This window comes from Watersipora subatra, chromosome 10 (assembly GCF_963576615.1).
Source record: "Watersipora subatra chromosome 10, tzWatSuba1.1, whole genome shotgun sequence".
Lineage (NCBI taxonomy): Eukaryota > Metazoa > Bryozoa > Gymnolaemata > Cheilostomatida > Watersiporidae > Watersipora > Watersipora subatra.
Genome location: NC_088717.1, coordinates 57687770 through 57710715, shown reverse-complemented (window position 1 = coordinate 57710715; position 22946 = coordinate 57687770). Strand labels below are relative to the sequence as shown.

The 22946-nt window shown below is 36.1% G+C and overlaps 1 protein-coding gene across 1 annotated transcript in view; it reads left to right on the top strand.

Annotated features, from left to right (window-relative positions):
• The window catches only part of LOC137406437 (DNA-directed RNA polymerase I subunit RPA1-like), a 58479-nt gene that overhangs the window by 10939 nt on the left and 24594 nt on the right, over positions 1-22946 (top strand). Inside the window, exons 10-21 of the mRNA XM_068093021.1 lie at positions 2221-2376; positions 2699-2810; positions 5476-5584; positions 8169-8382; positions 9337-9475; positions 9722-9836; positions 15708-15816; positions 16426-16515; positions 17988-18137; positions 19921-20037; positions 21214-21416; positions 22498-22631. Coding sequence (XP_067949122.1) covers positions 2221-2376; positions 2699-2810; positions 5476-5584; positions 8169-8382; positions 9337-9475; positions 9722-9836; positions 15708-15816; positions 16426-16515; positions 17988-18137; positions 19921-20037; positions 21214-21416; positions 22498-22631 — 1648 coding nt within the window. The remainder of the gene's footprint in view (positions 1-2220; positions 2377-2698; positions 2811-5475; positions 5585-8168; positions 8383-9336; positions 9476-9721; positions 9837-15707; positions 15817-16425; positions 16516-17987; positions 18138-19920; positions 20038-21213; positions 21417-22497; positions 22632-22946) is intronic.

The window sequence follows — 22946 nt, the reverse complement described above, 5'->3', positions numbered from 1 at the left end:
ATATTTCAGCTTTAGAATACAGTAATACTTCAACGAGTGCTCCAACGTACGAGAAACTTGAGATAACGAGCCAGCTTTTAAGCACGTTTTAGCACTAACATACGAGCCATGTTTGAGATACGAGCATGTGAGTCAGTTGCCAAGTATGCCGGAGGTGTTTTATGAGAACAGCATCACTCTGCATTTTTCAACTGCTCAGGTTATACTTTTGTACCGTGTTTTTTGTGCGCGATTTTCAGTGCAGAATTATGTGAATTAAAAGTACTGTGCATAGACCGAAAGTTTGCCAGTAAAATGAAAGATGAAATGCAAAGAAAAAGCAAATGATAATAATTATTAAACGGAGAATTATTGAAAAATTTGCGAAATGTGTATGCGTGATTGAGCTAGCTCAGCCATATGACAGAAATACATCTACAATTATCAAACAGAAGGATTATATTCAGGGCATTTATTTAGTTCGCAAAAGGACTAACCATAGTTTCTAAACGGCGCAGCGATCTTCACGACCGCTGATGGAGAGACTGCTCAGGCATTGGATAAAATATCAACAATTGGCCGGTGACAGCGTAACTGAACGATGCTATGTGAAAAGGCCGGTGCTATCTATTAAAACTATAAACATTCGGACAAGTTGGCTAGTGGTCGTACATTAACCGTTTGTGACGACACCTGTGTTTGTCCTAATCGCAACATGTTGAAAGGGCGAGAAAGGCAAACGTCCTTAGATAAGTTTATCTTAAAACGGCCGGCTAGTCGTGAAAGCGAAACAAAGGAAAAATTAGCTAACAAGCGAGAAACTTCAAACTATGAACGCCGAAAAAATTTTAATCACGTTTAGTTGAAAATGAAAGTTTGCTTTTAGGTTTGCTTCTAAGTTTGTCTTTTAAAACTTTGATAAAATTCAAATTTATCAAAGTCAACTATTGTAATGAAGGATAACTCTCTATAACTTCCTAGGATATCTCCCTCTCTGGCAAACGCTAGCGTTAGCTGTTATTGTATGTACCGGTATTTAATTTTACATTTTAATTAATCACATTTCTTTGCATTATTTTTTATTTAATGCTTTTTTAAAAGCTTGTGGTAAGTTAGGACAATAACCAACATGTTCTTTCTGTTACAATATTTTGTTTTGAGTGTTTTATTTGCATTTTTTTAAAGTATGGAAACCAATCACTATATATTTACTTGTTCTATATATAAATGAATTGCACCAACATGCGAGTAAATTGACATACGAGCTCAGTCTCGGAACGCATTAAGCTCGTAAGTCGAAGTATGACTGTATAAGTGATATAAGATTGACACTTTATTGGAACATGAAAGCAGAAAAAATGTCTTCCACACTAGCTAGCGCATTTCTGTACGATGTTGGAAGTGTAAACAAGAAAGCGAAGTGCACTACATGCCAGAAAGAATTTGCCTACTACCACAGCACATCATCATTAAAAGATAATGTAACTAATTCTCATCCTACCGCGCAGAAATCATCACCAGCTGTCGCAGACAATATTTACTACTACTGTCCCCTGCGAGTGGCTATTCTCTAAAGCTGGCAATATTGTACGTAGGAAGAGGGTATCTCTTTATTCGGATAATGTGAATAAACTGTGCTGCCTCAACTCTTGGCTGACATAATTATGGACTTTCATAGACTGTTTTCATACTTATAATAATTATTACATTGTAACTTATTATATGTACGTTGTACATAACATGTACTCCTGCTAAAAATTGTCTCAAATATAAATAATTTATATGTATCTGTATTATTTGTTTTTGAATATGCAGGTTTTTGCTAGATTAATTACAAGATTAATCGAAGATTAACTGGTTCATACCAGTTATTAATCACGATTAATTTTTATAATCGTTGTGCAGCTCTAAATAAAACGTTCGCTTGCCATGCCGTTTCTATAATGGTGACCTTCACCTGTACAATGCATTTCGGGAAGGTTTTGCCTGTGGCCTTTTGCGAAATTTGTACAGCGCTAAACTATTGTGTTGCCGCCGGCAACTACCGGTGGTACCCGGCGTGTAGGTTCCCATTTTACCGCTAATAGCCTGCGGTGCTGTCGTCAGTGCTTTGCAACGTATATGGGAACCAGGCTTAAAGCTGAGCATTCTCCGCACTGCCAATCCTGTTGTGAAATCTATTACTAAGTTATGAATTCTTACTAAGCTAACCTTGACATCCAGTTTTACCTCTTAACTTAGCTGGATCCTGATGAAGTTCTAGACGGAGAAAAAAGACACGAGGCTTATGACACATTACACAAGAATATGTTGGAGATGCAGATGGGTGTCAACAACATCCTTGACAAGGATATGAGCAAAATAGACACGAGCAATAAGCCCGCTGGTGTTAGACAGGTATTTGACCCTTTTTTAACTTCTGTAACGCAATGTCTTAGGACAAAGTTTTTCCTTCAGATTTACATTTAATAAACACCTTTTATTTTTCTAGCCAATCTTCGCGTGAAGTGCCCTGTAACAGTAATCAATGCTACAAAAAGGATGTGTAGATAACTCCAAATACACTATAATCAGGTTTAATTCCACTTGTTCACCTTCAATAATGGAATTATCGAACGCTGTAAGCGTACAAGGTTCAAATCATCCCGTAACAATTTGCAAACTTGGGAGATGATGTCTGATGATTGACCATTTTGTAAAAGATTTCCTGGTGTTGCAGTTGATAGAGAAAAAGCAAGGACTCTTTAGGAAGCATATGATGGGTAAAAGAGTAGACTTTGCTGCTCGATCAGTTATCTCCCCTGATCCATTTATTGGGGTAGATGAAGTCGGTGAGTTTTTGTGGTTGGGCTATTCAGGACATTGCTAGCTACTTTGTCAATGTTTAAAGTTGCTCATAGTTCACTGTGTGCTGCTGTTTCTTATCACCAAACCCTTAAGATATTAAATGGATTAATTCTATCGGCATTATTAAAGTGCTAAAAATAGTTAGAATTTACAACATACTTTACTTTGCTAGGTCACACATTTTGCTTACTCAGACCACTTAATTTATTCAGATAGGTCATATACCTTATTCAGATAGGTTATGTACTTTATTCCGATAGGTTATGTACTTTATTCAGATAGGTCATATACTTTATTCAGATAGGTCATATACTTTATTCCGACAGGTCATATACTTTATTCAGACAGGTCATACACTTTATTCAGATAGGCCATATACTTTATTCAGATAGGTCATATACTTTATTCAGATAGGCCATATACTTTATTCAGACAGGTCATATACTTTATTCAGACAGGTCATACACTTTATTCAGACAGGTCATACACTTTATTCAGATAGGCCATATACTTTATTCAGATAGCTCATATACTTTATTTAGATAGGTCATATACTTTATTCAGGTAGGTCATATACTTTATTCAGGTAGGTCATATACTTTATTCAGATAGGTCATATACTTTATTCAGATAGGCCATATACTTTATTTAGACAGATCATACACTTTATTCAGAATGGCCATATACTTTATTCAGATAGGCCATATACTTTATTCAGATAGGCCATATACTTTATTCAGATAGGTCATATACTTTATTCAGATAGGTCATATACTTTATTCAGGTAGGTCATATATTTTATTCAGATAGGTCATATACTTTATTCAGACAGATCATACACTTTATTCAGATAGGCCATATACTTTATTCAGATAGGTCATATACTTTATTCAGATAGGCCATATACTTTATTCAGACAGGTCATATACTTTATTCAGACAGGTCATACACTTTATTCAGACAGGTCATACACTTTATTCAGATAGGCCATATACTTTATTCAGATAGCTCATATACTTTATTTAGATAGGTCATATACTTTATTCAGGTAGGTCATATACTTTATTCAGGTAGGTCATATACTTTATTCAGGTAGGTCATATACTTTATTCAGATAGGTCATATACTTTATTCAGATAGGCCATATACTTTATTTAGACAGATCATACACTTTATTCAGATAGGCCATATACTTTATTCAGATAGGCCATATACTTTATTCAGATAGGCCATATACTTTATTCAGATAGGCCATATACTTTATTCAGATAGGCCATATACTTTATTCAGATAGGTCATATACTTTATTCAGATAGGTCATATACTTTATTCAGGTAGGTCATATATTTTATTCAGATAGGTCATATACTTTATTCAGACAGATCATACACTTTATTCAGATAGGCCATATACTTTATTCAGATAGGCCATATACTTTATTCAGATAGGCCATATACTTTATTCAGATAGGTCATATACTTTATTCAGATAGGTCATATACTTTATTCAGGTAGGTCATATACTTTATTCAGATAGGTCATATACTTTATTCAGATAGGCCATATACTTTATTCAGGTAGGTCATATACTTTATTCAGATAGGTCATATACTGTGCACCTTCAGGATATGATTTTGATCCGTTCCAGGGTTAGCATTGTATGGTGAAAAGATCGTATCTATAATTGCTATAGAACCATAGTAGTTATATAATGCAAACATGCCTTCGGGAAACTCGTCAAAATTTTATATACGTACTGTACATATTTAACAATTAGTAACCAAGTAGCATATTAACCTTAGTAACTATAGCTACCTACAGTAACTTTTATTATATTTAGTGAATTTATTGGTTATGATCTGCATTAAATGTAACATTACAATGTGCAAAGTTCTTACCTTCAAGACAAACGTACGTATAACAAAAACTTCAAATAAGTTTAGCTTAGTAAACACATACATTTGAAGCTAAGTTTTAGTATGTATTTTTAATTATTTTACTGAATTTCAACTTTTTATCACTAAAATGTTACCACTCACCACTGTCTTTCCTTGCGCTATAGCTGTTAGTGTTTAAAACATTTTTCACCCTAATTCAGCAAGAAAACTCAAAATGGAGTGGATTGTTATTAGCAGGTTAAGAGAAGTTGTCTGATCAATGGACTTTCTGTATGAAGGGATTGCAACTGCAACTTTGCTACTGGTTTTTAAAGGGAAAATATTACCATTTTACACACGAGAATTGCTGAACTGAAAGAAATCATTCATCGTGTCTCTTTCAGGCGCTGTAAAAATGTTTTCGGCGAACAGCATTTTGGCGTCTTTGTTATTTTGACGTACACAATAAGCATGTAATTATGAATAATTTACGAGTAGAGTGTGCCACACAAAAATTCGCACCATTTATCAGTTTATCAGTTTACCAGTTTATCACTTACCATTTATCACTTACCGTTTATCACTTACCAGTTTATCATTTACCAGTTTATCGCTTTCGCACCATTATTTCAAGTGAATAGATTCATAGATGTCATATGTGCTGAGTGAATGTGGTGTACTAGATGAATATTGCAATGAGCCTTCGCGGATCACTGCCACTTTCTTTATTGCATTGAGATTAAAATTTGCTGAGAGACTGTTTTCTTTGTAAGGAATTCCTGAGGTCTTTGCTAAGCGTCTCACCTTTCCTGAACCAGTAAATGCTCACAACGTGGAGAGACTGAAGAGGGCGGTTCTCAATGGGCCTAATGTACATCCTGGGTGCGTCTATTAGATAGCTCTATATATATGTGAAACTCTATGTATATTCAGTTTAGTTGTGATGACTTTAATTATAAAGTGCTCAATTTAATAAAGGAGCTAGGATAAGGATTTATGGCCTGATGAGTCTGGTTTGCTCAGATTTAAAGCACATGAATTATATAAAAAATTTTATCATATATTTCAATATATCAGAGTCTTGGCTTTCGAATGAGCCTATATTCAATACACAAAGAATAATAGAACTATGAAAAACAGGGTGTCAAAAGTATGTCATGCAATAAAAAAACATTTGGTTGCGGTTCCCACAATGTGATGTCGTAATTATTATTTAGTCTTAGGTCGTCGATCCCTTTCGCTGCCTTTGAGGCTGCGCTTTTCTGTGACAATCGGTGCTGTTAAACCCAAAGAGCGCTAATAATAAACTAGGATTCTAGATAATCAACAATGCCCGGGGATCGGGCTAACGCCCGACCAATACAAAACATGTTCTGGATTAATTAATTATGCTTCAATAAATATACTGTCGTTGATAAAGGTAATGAAATCACATCGATTAAATTGTGGCCTGCAGTGGCGTCGCCCTAGGACTATATGTCAAGTGCACTTTCGCGAGATCATGCAATGCTTGAAATTAATTAGTCTCAGTCGTGCCCCTCAACACCGCAATAAAAAGAGAGGGTTAGTGCATAATATCATCGGGAAAAATAGTATTGTGCTTGGAATCTGAGTTACATGTATTTATCATAGAAATAATCTGTACATGGAGAGCTAATGACACTGATTCCTTTGTCATCTTCATTGGATCTCTGGAGTTGTCCTACATTCGCCTGCCACTAGCGTCATTATCGTAGTTGATAAATATAAGCCGTAAGCAATAAAATAAGCGGTAAGAGCACACAACACCGAATATGAAAATTGTGACGTCACAATTTTCGAGCCTATATCATTGAACATGTCTGCGGTAAAGCTCTGGGGAAATCCTATAAACACTAACCAATGTCTGCCTCACCATGTCAAACAATGGCTCATTTGAAAGCCAAGATATTGAAGAACCTGAATAAGTTGAAACAGTACTTATGTAATTGATGTGCTTTAAAGCTGTACTTTGAATTTTTGTTGTAAACCATGCAAAAAAATGTTATAGTGCTATGAAATATTTAGTCAATCTATACCTTGTTTTTATATATACAGTCAAACTCGGATAACTCACCCTCGGATAGCCCGAACACATGGTTAACTCAAACAGATTTGTTTGGTCCGTCCCCACGCAATGATAAATTGCTTTAGATAACTCGATCTCAACTTCGTTAACTCGAACAAGTTTTTGTCCAACGGCTACCGAGATGGTTGTTATCGCTTTAGAAAACCATAGAGATAAACCTCAACTTTTAGTAGTTCTTAGGCGTCGTTATTACCATAATCGGCCAAATATTTTTGTTAACAACTTTTCTAAAGGTTTGCAAAAATCAAATTTTACCAAACATCCGCTTAGCAAAAGCAAAGTGACCTTCGGATAAACTTTAAAAAAATTTGGCAAAATTGATCTTGATTAAAATGCTCAAAAGAAAAAGATGTATTTCCTTCTGAGCATTTCAACAGCGATCAAGTTCTGCCAATTTTAATCTGAAAACGCCCTGGCAGTCACATCACCTAAAACAACAAACAAATCTCAAGTGATAGAAAAATCTCTATACTTTATGATAAAAAATTTTTAAACTTTACATTAGAAGCATTTAATTTGAAACAAGCCATCTCTGCTTTTGATTTATATATAGTTTGTATATGTACATGTATCTACTAATAAATACATGCACTTGTGACAGTTCTCTGATAACTTGAACGCTCTGATAACTCGAACACTTTCGCTCGGTCTCGTGAATTTTGAGTTATCCATGCTTGACTGTATATATATTATATACACATATACACAATATATATCTCTATGTATATATGTGTATATGTGTATTTGTGTGTATGGCTTGAGTAAGTCCACAAGTACAAGCTGGGTAAGTTTATTAGATATGTGTATATATGCACTGGGTAAGTCGGTGTGCACATGCAGGGTAAGTCGATAACTGCCATATTTTGATAGATATACTGAGTAAATACTCTGTTACTTGGTAAAATATAAGGATACACTTGGTAAATATTTATGCAAACCTTTTCTGTTTTTATGCCAACTATTTGTGAGTCTAGTCGGTGTGCTCTCGATAAACTTCTATGTTGAACTTGGCTAATCCTAAATGGACATTTTGAGTAAGTACAGAATGTTGTTTTACTCTAATTACGTCTGCAAGCATCCTATCTTGTTGAAAAGATTAACTTTCTCGCAGTCGGAGCTTCATATGTATTTCCGTATATAGCTTTATATTTTCAATCTTCTCTATCAAAGTTTTTTAAGCCATCAACTAGTCCGCTTCCTACTAAACAGTCATTTTCATCAAGACTAATTATTCTTTCGTCCTCCTCACTCTTCGCATATAAATAATTAAATAGTCTTTCTAGACTGTAACAGTTTCTAGCATCTTATTATTCCTTACTCTTTGTCAATAAAGCTCTAAGAAACCGATATTTTTGGTAGTGCCACTCATGTCAAGGCTGAAAATGGAACTATGACGATGTTGTCGGCGACAAACTACTCACAAAGGGAAGTTCTTGCGAATACTTTGCTCACCGCTGACTCAAGTAGTCGCAGCAACCTTCCTAAGACTGTCTGCAGACACCTGCGCAATGGTGACATGCTTCTTATGAACCGACAACCGACCTTGCACAGACCTAGCATTCAAGCGCATAAGGTAGATGGTTCTGCGTGAAAAGTTGGACACGTCTTGTTGAACTTTAGTATTTAATTGTTATAAAAGTTTTGAGCGGTTCAGTAAGTCTAACAACTTGTTCAGGTGTATTTGATCTACTAAAGTATGACAACAGAAAGTAGGACATAACGTCAATATGGAAAGTAATTATAGAACTAAAGTATGTTTGGTTAAACCAAGTGTCAATATGTAGGGCAGGTATCATCAAGGTCATATGACATCAGCTAATTATAACCAGTACCTATTTCAACAATAATGGGATGATAACTCCGATATATAATTATATACATATAAGAGAGCAGCTCCAGTTTAGTCTTGTAGTTTAACCAATACATATTTCAATAATTCTTAGCTTGGTGTTCGCACGCTATTCTAAGCGGTCGAAGTTCATTTTAGGGAAAGCGAATAGCTTTGCAGTATTGCGGCTAATGTTTCATCAAAACGCTATGGTATCAGCAAATGTATAATAATATTCATTAACATTTCAGATAATTGAAATTCATTAAAAACATGCAAACCAAACAATTCAAATCACTCCATGTATTGCAAAGATGGCGTAACAGGAGAGATTAATTTGCTTAACATCAACGCGAATTGTTGGAGCGGTTGACCAGTAGTGTGCCGAAGTCCGGGACTACCATGGCTGTAAGAGTTGAATCAGATCATTATTATTGTAGTTTATCGCGATAACATGGGAAGATAAATTCTTCAATAATACTCAACTCTGTTTGGTGGAGACAGTATGATTATTGTGAGACATCTAGTTTGATTCTTTTGTAACCTAAGAGTAAGCTTGTTTGGTGTGAACGTGTTTAATAGTTTATCTACATGTACCTTTCTTCTTCTACTTAGCGTACATTTAAAGCTGTCTGTGTCAGATAGTTTTACCTTAGTTTCACTGCATCATCTCGATACTCACTTTCTGCTGTATGCTAGGCCCATGTGCTGCCAAAGGAGAAGACTATTAGATTGCACTATGCCAACTGTAACGCTTACAATGCTGACTTTGATGGCGATGAAATGAACGCCCACTTCCCTCAGAGTTATGTCGGCCAATCAGAAGCGAGAGAGATTGGTAAGTTAACAAATAGTGGCAATGTGTGGAAGACCTAGCACGGTGTATGACAATGTTTACAAACATAGGTATAAGAGCTTTGACATCTTTAGCCATTTTGTTCATGTGATTACTATTTGATGTGTGCTATAAAGTCACCTCCAACAAGTAATACTACCGTTACTTGCTGATCAAGCATTATTAGATCTCGAGCAGTTGCTACCTAAAGTGTTCTCGTAAATGTTTGTCGTACACTCTATGCAACAGTTGCTACAAAGAACCAGTACCTTGTTCCAAAAAGTGGAGCACCTTTAGCTGGACTCATTCAGGATCATGTGATTGGAGGAGTGACACTCTGCATGCGAGGTCGCCTTTTCAACAGGTTAGTTTTTTTTTAACTCCCACTGTTTTATCTATTAATATAACTCCCTTGCGTTATTTAAAATAAAGCATCTGCGTACACAAATTGTTTAGAAGTGTCGTTTTTGACCTGATAGAGAGAAGACAACTTGCAATTGATAGTTTTGATACCAAATTGATAGCACCAGTAGACGCTAAAATAAAAATTACATATAATAAAACTAATTCGAATTCAGTCAGCGTTGACTTTAGTTTTGAAATCCAAATACTTATCGTAACATGATTTTTACTTGCTTTTACTTTTACAATAGCATGCAGCATTCATTGCTTAAAGGTTGACTTGCAACAAAGTTCACATTACAGTTATTTGGTATCAAAAGATTCACTATGTCTTACTCTGCTGTGTTGTAGGTGCAAAATATGTGGAAATGTGATTACAAGCTCTTAAAAGCTCAAAAACGAACAGCTAATCGCCGCCATCACGAAACCGCCGTAGTTCGGAATCAGTTTATTTCTTGGACGTAGTCATTCCATTTGGTTATTGTTTTGACACGTGATGTTCTCATGTGAATTGAAAGGCCAATAAAAGGCTCAATATAAAATTTCTCGTAGCACTAGTTTATGACAAACACTTCGGGTTTTGCCGAAGACCCCGTATCAAATATAGATGCTTGCTACTTAACAGTTCTGTTTCGGCTTGATCTAATCGTCTAGTTGTAATCTGATCATGTGACCCATACTTCCTGCCAAACAGCGCGAATAATTCTGCAGCATTTTTCGATTATCACAGGCGACCAACAGGCTCGTCATATTTATCAAACAATGATATGTACTCCTTCGAGCTAAGGTTAAAAAATTGAACGAATTTTATTTTCACTGTAGGTTATAAGATATCAGTGCTGAAAGTGACAGCATTACAACGATGATGAAATAGACGCGACATGGTTTTATTGAATGCGTGAAGCATATTTGCGAAAATATTTTGACGAATGAGGTTGCATGAATGTGTAAACAGAAGCCATCTCGTTCATCTACTTCCCATTTGAGCCGTTTTGGAAAGATATTCTAATCTACAGTGGTTTTGTGATGGCGGCGATCAACTGTTCGTTTTTGAACTTTTAAGAGCTTGTAATCACATTTTCACATATTTTGCACCTACAACACAGCAGAGTAAGACAAGGTGACTCTTTTGATACCAAATAACTGTAATGTGAATTTTGTTGCAAGTAAACCTTTAAGGAACACAACTGAGGTAGTGTAATTGTTGAGATTTTGCGATTTACACCTTACATAAATTTCTTACAATACCAATAGCATATGTATATATGCTATTGGTCATTCAAAAGTCTATGGATATCAGTGTTTATTCATTAAATATTTTGTTAGCTTGCCAAATACCTTTTCTTTTGACTCCAATGGTTGTAAAGCCTAAATTTAGGCTCTCTTTTTGTTTTCAGAAGTCTCTGTTACATGCAAACTAGTGGATTTACTCAAATTTATTAAAAATTTTACTGTTTTGTGCAGGTTATGACTAAAACTATCTTGAGTGTTGTGCAAGTTTTTAAAAAGTTAGGTTATGAATGCGGTAAGTTATTGCATTTAATCTTGCAACATTTTGGCAAAATACGAAAATCACAGTAGTTGTTCAAAGTGAGCTTTTAACAATGTAAGGCGTATGACATTGTTTTATGTGTGACAAAAATGTTTTATTTAATGGGAATTGAAAAGAAGATGTGTTCACTGATAGCAAATATGTTACTAATAGTTATTCGTCTCAGTGCTAAAACCTTTAGAGGAAGCGATCATTTCAGTTGTTTTGTACAAAAGTTGTCCGTATCATGAGGGTTAGTTAGCTCTTTAGAGTTTTAGTTTGAAGTGTTAGGTGTAGTCTGGCAGTAAGTGCGAATTATTTGAGATTTTATTAGATATATAAAAGTAATAAATATTGTGCTTTCTCTATAACCGGTCTCTATGTGTATTGTTAATGCCTTATGCACAGTGTTTTTATTATGTTTATCTGGAGTCAAAAGTAACATAAAGAGAAGAAAAGGTACAAGATGTTCCTTTATTCATGCGAATCTTATTAGTTGCCTCTATGGTTCATCTGCAGAAAATGTGAATACAGGTGCACCCTTGGGTTACGATGACCCTGTTCTGCGATTTTTCGCCCTGCGATGTAGAACACGATGATTTTTCGCCCTTTCCATACGCACAATTTTTCACCATACTATGTCAACAAAAACTTTTGCCCGAAATTCAATTTTGGCTGTCGGTGTGCTGAATACGTCGGAATAACAAATACAGTCAAACATGGATAACTCGAACTTCACGGGACCGAGCAAAAGTGTTCGAATTATCAGAGCGTTCAAGTTATCAGAGCACTGTCACAAGTCCATGTATTTACTTATTTATTAGTAGATACATGTACATATACAAACTATAATATAAATCAAAAGCACAAATGGCTTGTTTCAAATTAAATGCTTCTAATGTAAAGTTTAAAACGTTTTTACCAAAAAGTATAGGTTTTTCTATCACTTGAGATTGGTTTGTTGTTTGAGGTGATGTTATTGCCAGGACGTTTTTTAGATTGACATTGGCAAAACTTGATCGTTGTTGAAATGCTCAAAAGAAAAGACATTTTTTTCTTTTGAGCGTTTTACCCACGATCAATTTTGCCGATTTTTCCTGAAGTTTATGCAAAGATTACCTTACTTTACTTGGGATTCGTTAAGAGCAACACTCCGAAGCAGTTCAATTAGAAGTTTTACGAGGTTCTACGGTACATTGTATATCACTCACACTTTTTGAATGGATACTTATTGAATGTACACACGTATTCTGTGTTTAGGTCAAACGATGAATAGTTTTTTTAGCTAAGACAACGTATACGTTTAATTACAACAATTTTTAAGACGTTTTAAACATTCAACATTCCGACGTTGATTCAACATGGAATCAACATCGGAAAACTATTCATCACGGGCTAGCCGGGTCACGCACTCAAGGATTTTTGCCACGCACATACAAAACAAAAACAACATGCTGTTTTTGTTTTGTATGTGCGTGGCGAAAATCCTTGTGCGCGTGACCCCGGCTAGCCCGTGCTATTCATCGTATAGCAGTATAAATCAAATTTCACCAAACCTTTAGGAAAGTCGTTGACAAAAATATTTTGCCGATGGTGGTAATAACGACGCTTATGAATTACGAAAAGATGAGGTTTACCTCTATGGCTTTGAATAAAGTGATTTTCTAAAGCGATAACAACCGTTTCGGTAGCCGTTGGGCAAAAAAACAGTTCGAGTTAACAGTGTTGAGTTCGAGTTATCTATAGCAATTTATCATTACGTGGGAACGGACCAAAGAAACCGTTCGAATTAACCATGCGTTCGAGCTATCCGTGGGCGAGTTATCCATGTTTGACTGTATGCTGATATGATATTCCCCGAAATCCCTACCGCAACAAAGAGATACGATGCTTGATCTCTCTCAGTTTGGCATTATTCGTTATTAATTATTGTGAAAATGAAACTGGATAGAGGGATAAAATTTTAGCATAAGAATACGCGGAAGTTCAGTAAAATAGTTAAAGATACATACTAAAACTTTGTTTTAAGTACGTGTTTAGTAAAGTAAATTCATTTAAGTTGAATTCAATGTTTATGTTATCCGTCTGTCTCGAAGGTAAGTACTCCCTACGATGCATACTGCAAATAGTACATCGGAGTGTCACATTTTATTGCAGATCATAACCACTAAATACACCAAAGTTACTGTTGATAACTATAGTTACTAAGGTTAACATATTATTTGGTTACTAATTTTAATATATACTGTACGTATATAAAATTTTGATGATTTTTATCAGGGGGTGTTTGCATTAGATATTTACTATAGGTTTCTATACCTCCCTATACGAAATTTTTGCTTTACGACGGCAACACTTGAACGAATTAAAATCGTATGGTGAGGGTCCACTGTATGTGTCTCCAAAATTAGTTACATTGGTTGAGGTAGTTTTTAGAATCTACTGGTTATAAACCAGAATTAAAATAAATTGTTCATAACTGTTCATAGCTAATATTTATATTCTACAATTTCACTAAAAGCTTAATAATGATCAAGATGTAAGTTATATAATAATATATATAATAATTTAGCTATATAATAATTGGGTGGTTGAGGAGTGGGTATGAAGTGAATAAGAGCCCATTGTTAAGACCACCAGGGACTCTGACGTTAATCATATAATCGATGAGCTTGTCTGTACCATGAGTCTTTCTAATTGCAGAAAATGTTGAAAACGTTGAATGATTTTTTGTTTTTAAAAAGGTGAACATTGCCCGGTGCGCACATTTGCTCCGTTCAACCATGTATATATTAGAATAATTAGAAAATACTGAGTGGGTGTATCGTGCTATTTACCGTAAAACCTCTACTTGAGTGCCACCTATATTTCAACGCCACCTCTTTGGCTGCTATTATACGAGAAGGGTTGAAAAACAGTGCCACCCTTTAATTAAACGCCACCTCTATTTAACCACCATTTTGACATTCGTTGATCTATACAAACCGATAATAGCAAGTGATCAGTAGAAAAGTGTCCCACATTGGTGCTAATAATGATTCGGTGCATCATTAACAATTCTTTCATGGTTGCTGTTCGTATTGAAGTCCGTTTTCCAACTCCAAAGCTTACAGTTTTTCTTTAAAACTAAAAGCAACGCCATAAAAATAATTAATAACTGTATCAGGCTAATGGTAGTTTTTTGTTTGACGCGGTCTTGATATTTCAACGTATGTGAAACACGGTTTACAATTACAATGGAATCTGTAGTACTGTTTTCAGGCGGCAAAACTTGTGCTTAGCGATCATGCGACTAAGGGTTTGTCATTCTTTTCGTGAAAAGTTTTTCAAATAGCAATGCATAAAAGCTTTGCCCTGCTAAAAAAATTGTTTGGACCCTAATATCGACTATTTCAGCAGTGCAGAAGAAGAGTTGAGCTCAGTAGACGCTGTAGAAGGTATTGAAAAGCCGAAGAAGGGAAAATGGTTCCAAACGAACGCAGCAATCAGAAAGCGATTGGCCGAGCAAATGATGCGAATATTTTTGTTTCAAAAATGTATTATCTTTCTGCATGTATTATAAATGTGGTTTGTTTTCGCCACTTCTTGAATATTTATTTGTAGTATTTGATAGATTATTATTATATAACCTATAAAGTTGCAGGTTTATGGAGTATTATTTTATAGGATCAGTTGCTGTTATCTAAACTTGGCTTAAAATGGATTGACACTCATAACTCCTCTTCTATTGCACATGAAAAGCCAGTTTTGGCTGCAAACTGAAGCAAACATATCAATGAGTGCAATGAGCTTTTGTGCAACATTATTAAATATAGTTATAAAATAAAAATATGCCTTCAAATTTAGAATCAAATACAAATTGAAAGCTCGAACAAGTTGCTACGCAGGACTATAATACCATCGTAGGTTAATTGCAAGCAATAGATATCAACTGGTAGAGATATTTCTTGATTTATCGATGCATATTTATTAAGAGATCTCTGACAAGTTGGAGGTAAGTTAAGCAGATTTATTGCATTTAAAGAAGTTCATTGAAGGAGAGTGTAAACTATAGGTGACATTCGCTTTGCCCGTAAAAAGGTTAAGTTTAGCTTCCCAAAATTCTGACGAGCTATTTGAATAATACAACACCACCCTTCATTTGAACGTCACCTCTATTAAAACGCCACTAAAGAGGAAAAATAGAAAAAATAGAGGGCTATAGCATTCAAATAGAGGTTTTACGGCAAGCATCATCGTTGGTTTTGCTGTTAAACTACCTTCAACCAGTGTCGCTCTCTTAGCCAAACTTGTCTCCTGTAGGAGTGAGTACCAGCAGCTGGTCTTCAGTGGCCTTGTAAATCAGGGAACACGCATCAAACTGCTCCCTCCTTGCATTGTTAAACCTGTGCAGCTCTGGAGTGGAAAACAGGTTAGTAAAGGCTAGTAGCTACAATTCCCATCTTTCTGTGTACAAAGACTCGTCTAGCAGTTTAGTCTAGACAAGTCTAGACTTGTCTAGCAGTAGTTTGTTTATACTCCATGTCCTTGGATCTGTATGTATGCTTATTTTGAGAGTTTCGTAGCATTTATTGATTTAGCACATAATACTAATCTTTACTGTAATAAAGCCTGTCCGTCTGTATGCCTGAAGCCATGGTTACAGGTAAGAGATTGCTTTGAATGGGTTTTAAACTCGCGACATTCAGTTAGTTAGACCGAAATTTAGCCTCAGTTGCTATCTGGGAAAAAACTAGTAACATAGATTAATTGGTCAGAATGACTCATCACATAAAGCCACTGCTTATATTTACACTCTGACACATGTGCCTGTCAAACATCTTGAGGTTTTGCAGAATTATTATGCGCGTAATTATTCTCTGTGGTTTATCGGCAAACCTGATGAACTCTCACGGCACACTAGACTACTAGGGTCCTAGTATAAATTTAAAAATACACAAACCTTTTGAAGTCCTTGTACAAGTAGACCCAGATATGTGTTACCATCTTCTGATGGATGTACATGTAATTGTTGCTTCAGGTGATATCAACTGTAGTCAGAAACCTAATGCCAGTTGAAAAAGAGGTGTTCTACATCAACCTACAAGGCACTTCTAAAATCACAGGCAAGGTGAGAAGGGGGGAGCACTCATCCACAAAGTTTTTCTTGTTACTCTGTAATTGTTTGATCTGCTCTATGGGAGCTGTGATTAACCAATCAAATTACTCTGAGGCACCATAGCTTGTCACGTACGGGCCTTGCAGCTGGTCGCTACTGAGCGCCATAGCTTGTCATTTATGGGCCCTGCAGCTGGTCACTACTGGGCACTATAGCTTGTCACTTATAGGCCCTGCAGCTGGTCACTACTGTAACTGGTCACTAGTGGCAACTGTAACTGGTCACTAGTGGCAACTGTAACTGGTCATTAATGGCTACTGTAACTGGTCATTATTGGCTATTGTAACTGGTCTTTAGTGGCTACTGTAACTGGTCACTAGTGGATACTGTAACTGGTCACTAGTGGATAATTTAACTGGTCTCTAGTAGCTACTGTAACTGGTCATTAGTGGCTACTGCAGTAATTGGTCATTAGTGGCTACTGTAACTGGTCACTAGTGGATACTGTAACTGGTCACTAGTGGCTACTGTAACTGGTCACTAGTGACTACTGTAACTGCTCACTAGTGGCTACTGTAATTGGTCACTAGTGACTACTGTAACTGGTCACCCGTGGCTACTGTAACTGGTCACTAGTGGCTACTGTAACTGGTCACTAGTGGATACTGTAACTGGTCACTAGTGGCTACTGTAACTGGTCGCTAGTGGCTACTGTAACTGGTCACTAGTGGCTACTGTAACTGGTCACTAGTGGCTACTGTAACTGGTCACTAGTGACTACTGTAACTGGTCACCCGTGGCTACTGTAACTGGTCACTAGTGGCTACTGTAACTGGTCACTAGTGACTACTGTAACTACTCACTAGTGGCTACTGTAACTGGTCACTAGTGGCTACTGTAACTGGTCACCCGTGGCTACTGTAACTGGTCACAAGTGGCTACTGTAACTGATCACTAGTGGATACTGTAACTGGTCACTAGTGGCTACTGTAACTGGTCACTAGTGGCTACTGTAACTGGTCACTAGTGTCTACTGTGACTGGCCCAGAGTTTTCTCATAGGTCTCTTTTTGTTGGAAATCACTTTTACACTCAACAGATCTTCCTACGGTTTCATCTTATAAATTTAATCATTTCCATATTGTTTTGAGGTCAGTATATCTGGACAAGCTGGATGGCTCTTGGTTCTGATTCTTTTCCCTTAACTTTGTTACCATTACTACACCTTGCTACACATTGATATTACATGAAGACTGGGAATACTTGTAGAACGTTTGGGGGCATGTAGCAATCGTTCCAGTAATGGAGTATTGTGTACTACTCATGTACTACTAATCTACTGGGGTACTAATTTACTATAATGTTAGCTATGCCATTGCCTATTGGTGTTGGTGGCATGGTACCTTGCATCTTCCCATTTTTACTCCATGTAATATATACCATCACCTCTATACCTTACATTCAATCTGCTGTATCTCCTTTCAGAGCTGGGTGAATGGTCCCATACAGATTCCCCCAGTAGCCATGATGGGCGAGGAGACAGTCGTGTTTAGACAAGGCCACCTTGTTCAAGGAGTGCTAGACAAAAATCACTACGGGGCCTCGCAAAACGGCCTCGTACACGCGTGCTACGAGGTTTGACTTTTACAAAGATATAATATCATGCCTAGTTCACATTATACATAAGAAGGGATAGTAGTCTATTTTATGAGCTTTCTAAAGAATCATGTAGTCGAATGATTGAGGCAATTTACATGTAGAAACCTATGAGTTTTTAATCAAACACCGGTATGACACAACTCATTAACAGCATATGTTATGCCCATTTTAAATGTAAGAATAACTTGATTTGAGTAATCAGGTGGAATAATTTAATTTTTGTTTGACCAATGCTTGACTATCTATATATATATTTCTCAAAGTTTGACTGTGGATATGTGTGTCATTCCGGCTATAGATCTTAAAATCTTAATATTAAAATTTCGCGTATCTATGGATTTGAACTCACGCCGAATGCATCGACAAGTTTCTTATCCGGACGCTCTACCACAGAGCTTGGACGTCATAGTGACCAAAGAAGTTTTTATATAACGGATACACCATGCGCGTGCTAATTATTTTAGCCTTGCGTCCACGAGTTACTATACTGCTGTTCAGAATTATTTTGCGACCTAAGTATATGCAACACATGCTTGATTGTCTTTTTTCGTTAGGGCTAATTTATTTGGCCCCACGGTATCAACAATAATTTATCTCGAACCTAAAATTTTGTGATTTGTGTACTGATCATATACAGGGAAACTTCAGTTCTCGAACACTTCATTTCTTGACCAACTCGGTTTTCGACCAAAGATTTTGAGATTTGTTCGTCTCGGAGCTCGAACATAAATTCCGTTCTCAACCAAACCGGAGCATGCGCATTGGAATTAGAACAGCTCCGGAAACAGCATGGAAACATTCGTTAACAAACGGAGAAGCATTTTACGCTTCACAAATTCTTTACAAAAAGGGAGGAACCATCTGGGACGATGTCTCCTCTACCAAAGAAATTTGCTAGGGAGATAACCCCTCCAGTCGAGTTACCCTAAATTGTTTTGGAGGAGGATTTTTCTTTAAAGATGTGAAGTAAACGTGCCATTGCTGTTTATATTTTCTTCCTACGATTATGTTTTAAAGCCAAACATACGAAATGTTTACTTTTGTTCTCTTTTTCCATCATCATAAATAGACAACCTTTTATTAAAATTAAACACGATCCATATGTACCCGTTTCTATTCATAGTATACAGTATACAGTACAGTTTATGGTGTAATGTTGAAAAAATACTTTACCGAAGTTGTTTTCTCGCCTTGGAACGAATTAAAATTTACATAAAGTTATTCTAATGGGAAAAATTGTTTCGGATCTCGAACAACCTTCTGGAATGGATTATGTTCGAGAACCGAGGTTCCACTGTACGTTATCAAAAGATATGCTGTACGTCGCTAAAAGTTATGAAATTTTAAATTTACAGTGACCAGTTTGAAAACCTTTACAGTTGTTTTATTTCTTATTAATCTAGTTGTCCTGCACAAAAGTTTTCCCTCATGATATGAAGTTCGAAAGTTACAGTTGTTTGAAAAAGTTTGAAAACCTTACAGTTGTTTTTATTTGTTCTTTTAATTTATTTCAACTTTCTAAAACACTCCTCTCATGATATGTAGTTTAAAAGTTAGAATGGCAAATGTTGTTATATGTTAAATACAAATGAATTTTCTGTCCAAAGACTTTTTTATTACCCGGGTAGCACAGCTAGTACTTCTATGAAACTATGTTTATTATCTATGTACTGTATATATATAGAAGTACTCTTATCATGTTTGTACAAAGAACCAGTAGTATTGCTAGCATACATCTTGCCATAATCTAATATTGCAGTTGTATGGAGGGACTATCTCTACACAGCTGCTGACAAGTCTCGCCAGACTCTTCACCACTTTCCTTAAAAATAGAGGCTTTACTCTCGGTGTCCAGGATATCATGTGCATCCCTCAGGTAGGTGTCACCTTTTTCCACTGCTGTTACCACTTATCTGTCCCAACAAGAGGCGTCGCTGCGGAAATTGTTCAGTCGCTGACTGACACTTGCTGACACTTGCAAAGACAAGTCTTAGTTTCCTCAATTTTTAATGAACAGGCTGCTTGTTTGTATCTCTCTGTAAAGGGTGGCATGATCTTCTAGTTACACCCCTTTGTAAGGCAATCATTTTAGTGTTTGTCCAGTACTAAAGACTCTCATTTAATGTTTTTTGCCAGTTATAATAACCCTGTCTAACATTCTTTACTAGTAATAATAACCCTGTCTAACATCCTTACTAGCAATAATAACCCTGTCTAACATCCTTACTAGTAATAATAGCCCTGTCTAACATCCTTACTAGTAATAATAACCCTGTCTAACATCCTTACTAGTAATAATAACCCTGTCTAACATCCTTACTAGTAATAATAACCTTGTCTAACATCCTTACTAGTAATAATAGCCCTGTCTAACATCCTTACTAGTAATAATAACCCTGTCTAACATCCTTACTAGTAATAATAACCCTGTCTAACATCCTTACTAGTAATAATAACCCTGTCTAACATCCTTACTAGTAATAATAACCCTATCTAACATGCTTACTAGTAATAATAACCCTATCTAACATCCTTACTAGTAATAATAACCTTGTCTAACATCCTTACTAGTAATAATAACCCTGTCTAACATCCTTACTAGTAATAATAACCCTGTCTAACATCCTTACTAGTAATAATAACCCTGTCTAACACCCGTACTAGTAATAATAACCCTGTCTAACATCCTTACTAGTAATAATAACCCTATCTAACATCCTTACTAGTAATAATAACCCTGTCTAACATCCTTACTAGTAATAATAACCCTGTCTAACATGCTTACTAATAATAATAACCTTGTCTAACATCCTTACTAGTAATAATAACCTTGTCTAACATCCTTACTAGTAATAATAACCCTGTCTAACATCCTTACTAGTAATAATAGCCCTGTCTAACATCCTTACTAGTAATAATAGCCCTGTCTATCATTCCTTGTACTACTAGCCCTGTCTAACATTCCCTACTAGCACCACTAGCCCTGTCTATTTAACTTTGCAAGTAATTTACATTTGGCAAGATCTATAGTTCGGTGAATTATCTTTGGCAGGCGGACAAGAAGAGATCAGAAATCATGCGATCAGCTTACGATATGGGAGACAAGGCTGTTGCAGGTGCCCTCGGGCTAGACGAGACAGAAGGCCTAGATGATGGGTACATGGCAGCTCATTTTGACACAGATGATGTGAAGATGAAGGAGATTGACCTGAGCATGAAGCAGGTTTCAGACTCAATACAGAATGACATAACCAAGTGAGAAACTCTTTTGTTTAATACACGAAAAAATATTTTTTATGAGGTTCTTGGCTTGTAATTCTCATAAACATGTGAACCGCATATCATGAGTCGTTGTGACTGTAGTGCTTATAATAGCCACTTGCAGTCCACCTATACAGAGTTAAAACTATTTGTAGCTGACAACTAACCAAAAACGGATTTCATTTGATTCAGAGGTTACAACCTTTTCATTTATTACTCTGATGGCATGACCTTCTCACTTGCATTTATGTTCACTTATAAACAAAGCCAACAAACTGAAGTTTTTGTTCAATTTGTGCAAACTGAAGTCATTCATTTACATCTCCTAATCACTTGCATGTAGTGGCATTATGTGTGGCACACTTTCACAGTGCTCTTGTGGTGATTGAATAGAACCTCCATGGAGCTATAGCCGTCTACTTGTGCGTGTACAGCTGTAATTCCTTGAGATTTGTTTCTCAATCTAGGCTACAATATCTCAAACTGAGTTGTCTCCTCAACACTATAAATTCATTTTTGTTTGCTCTGGCTGGTTCACCAAATTTGAAACTTGCGATGTTTGGTTTATGTAATGAAAGCTTGCTTGAGTTTCTAAACAGTAAAATAAAGATTTACATGTAGTTCTACTCATTAATACAAGTTATATGTTGGTCAGAAGACTGAAGTGGTAAAATGTCAATCTCTAGTAGAAGGTCAATCTCTAGTAAAAGGTCAACCTGTAGTACTAGTAAAATACATCAGCACTTGTAAGTTGCCAGCTGTAAACCTGAGAAGTTTTATTGATGACAAAGTTGCTCTCGGTTGTCAACATAAATTTTTAAAAATTAAACAGTCGTCAGAGAGTTGACTGATGAAAGGTATATATTCAGCATTTATATACAGTGTATGTAAATGCTGTCTTAGTTTGAAGGCTGTCTCAAGTTCATGTTGACCGCTATCTCTATGGTGCATAGAGATATTGTTGGAGGTTTGTACTGTCTCATTTATTGTCGAAGTTTTGTAGAGAGATTACTGATTATCTCCCCTTCCATTGTAAATTTTCTGAGTGACAGAAGAGGTTGTTTGGTTATTATAGGGCAACCATGCCTCAGGGTCTTCTCAAGAAGTTTCCTGACAACAACCTCCAGCTGATGGTCGTAGCTGGTGCCAAGGGCTCTACTGTCAACTGCATGCAAATATCTGGCCTTCTCGGCCAAATTGAGTTGGAAGGTAATCGTGATCTCTTATCATTTCTCATTTAACGCACATTTAAACAACTCTGTATAGAGTCTATGCTGTCAATGGCCATGATATTAATGACTACGCAGTAAGTGAGGTTTATTTAATAATGGTATTTCTGAATTTGAGTGACCAGCGTAATGAGTGCAGTACATTTATGTACTAGCTATTGATGGGAAACCAAATTTGCTTCAAGATTCACGACTAACAACAACTTTGTTACAGTTTGTCAACTGTTTCTTTTATTATGCCACACTGTTTGTATCATTTGTTAGGAATGCCCAAAGTATTTATAAAAAATTACTA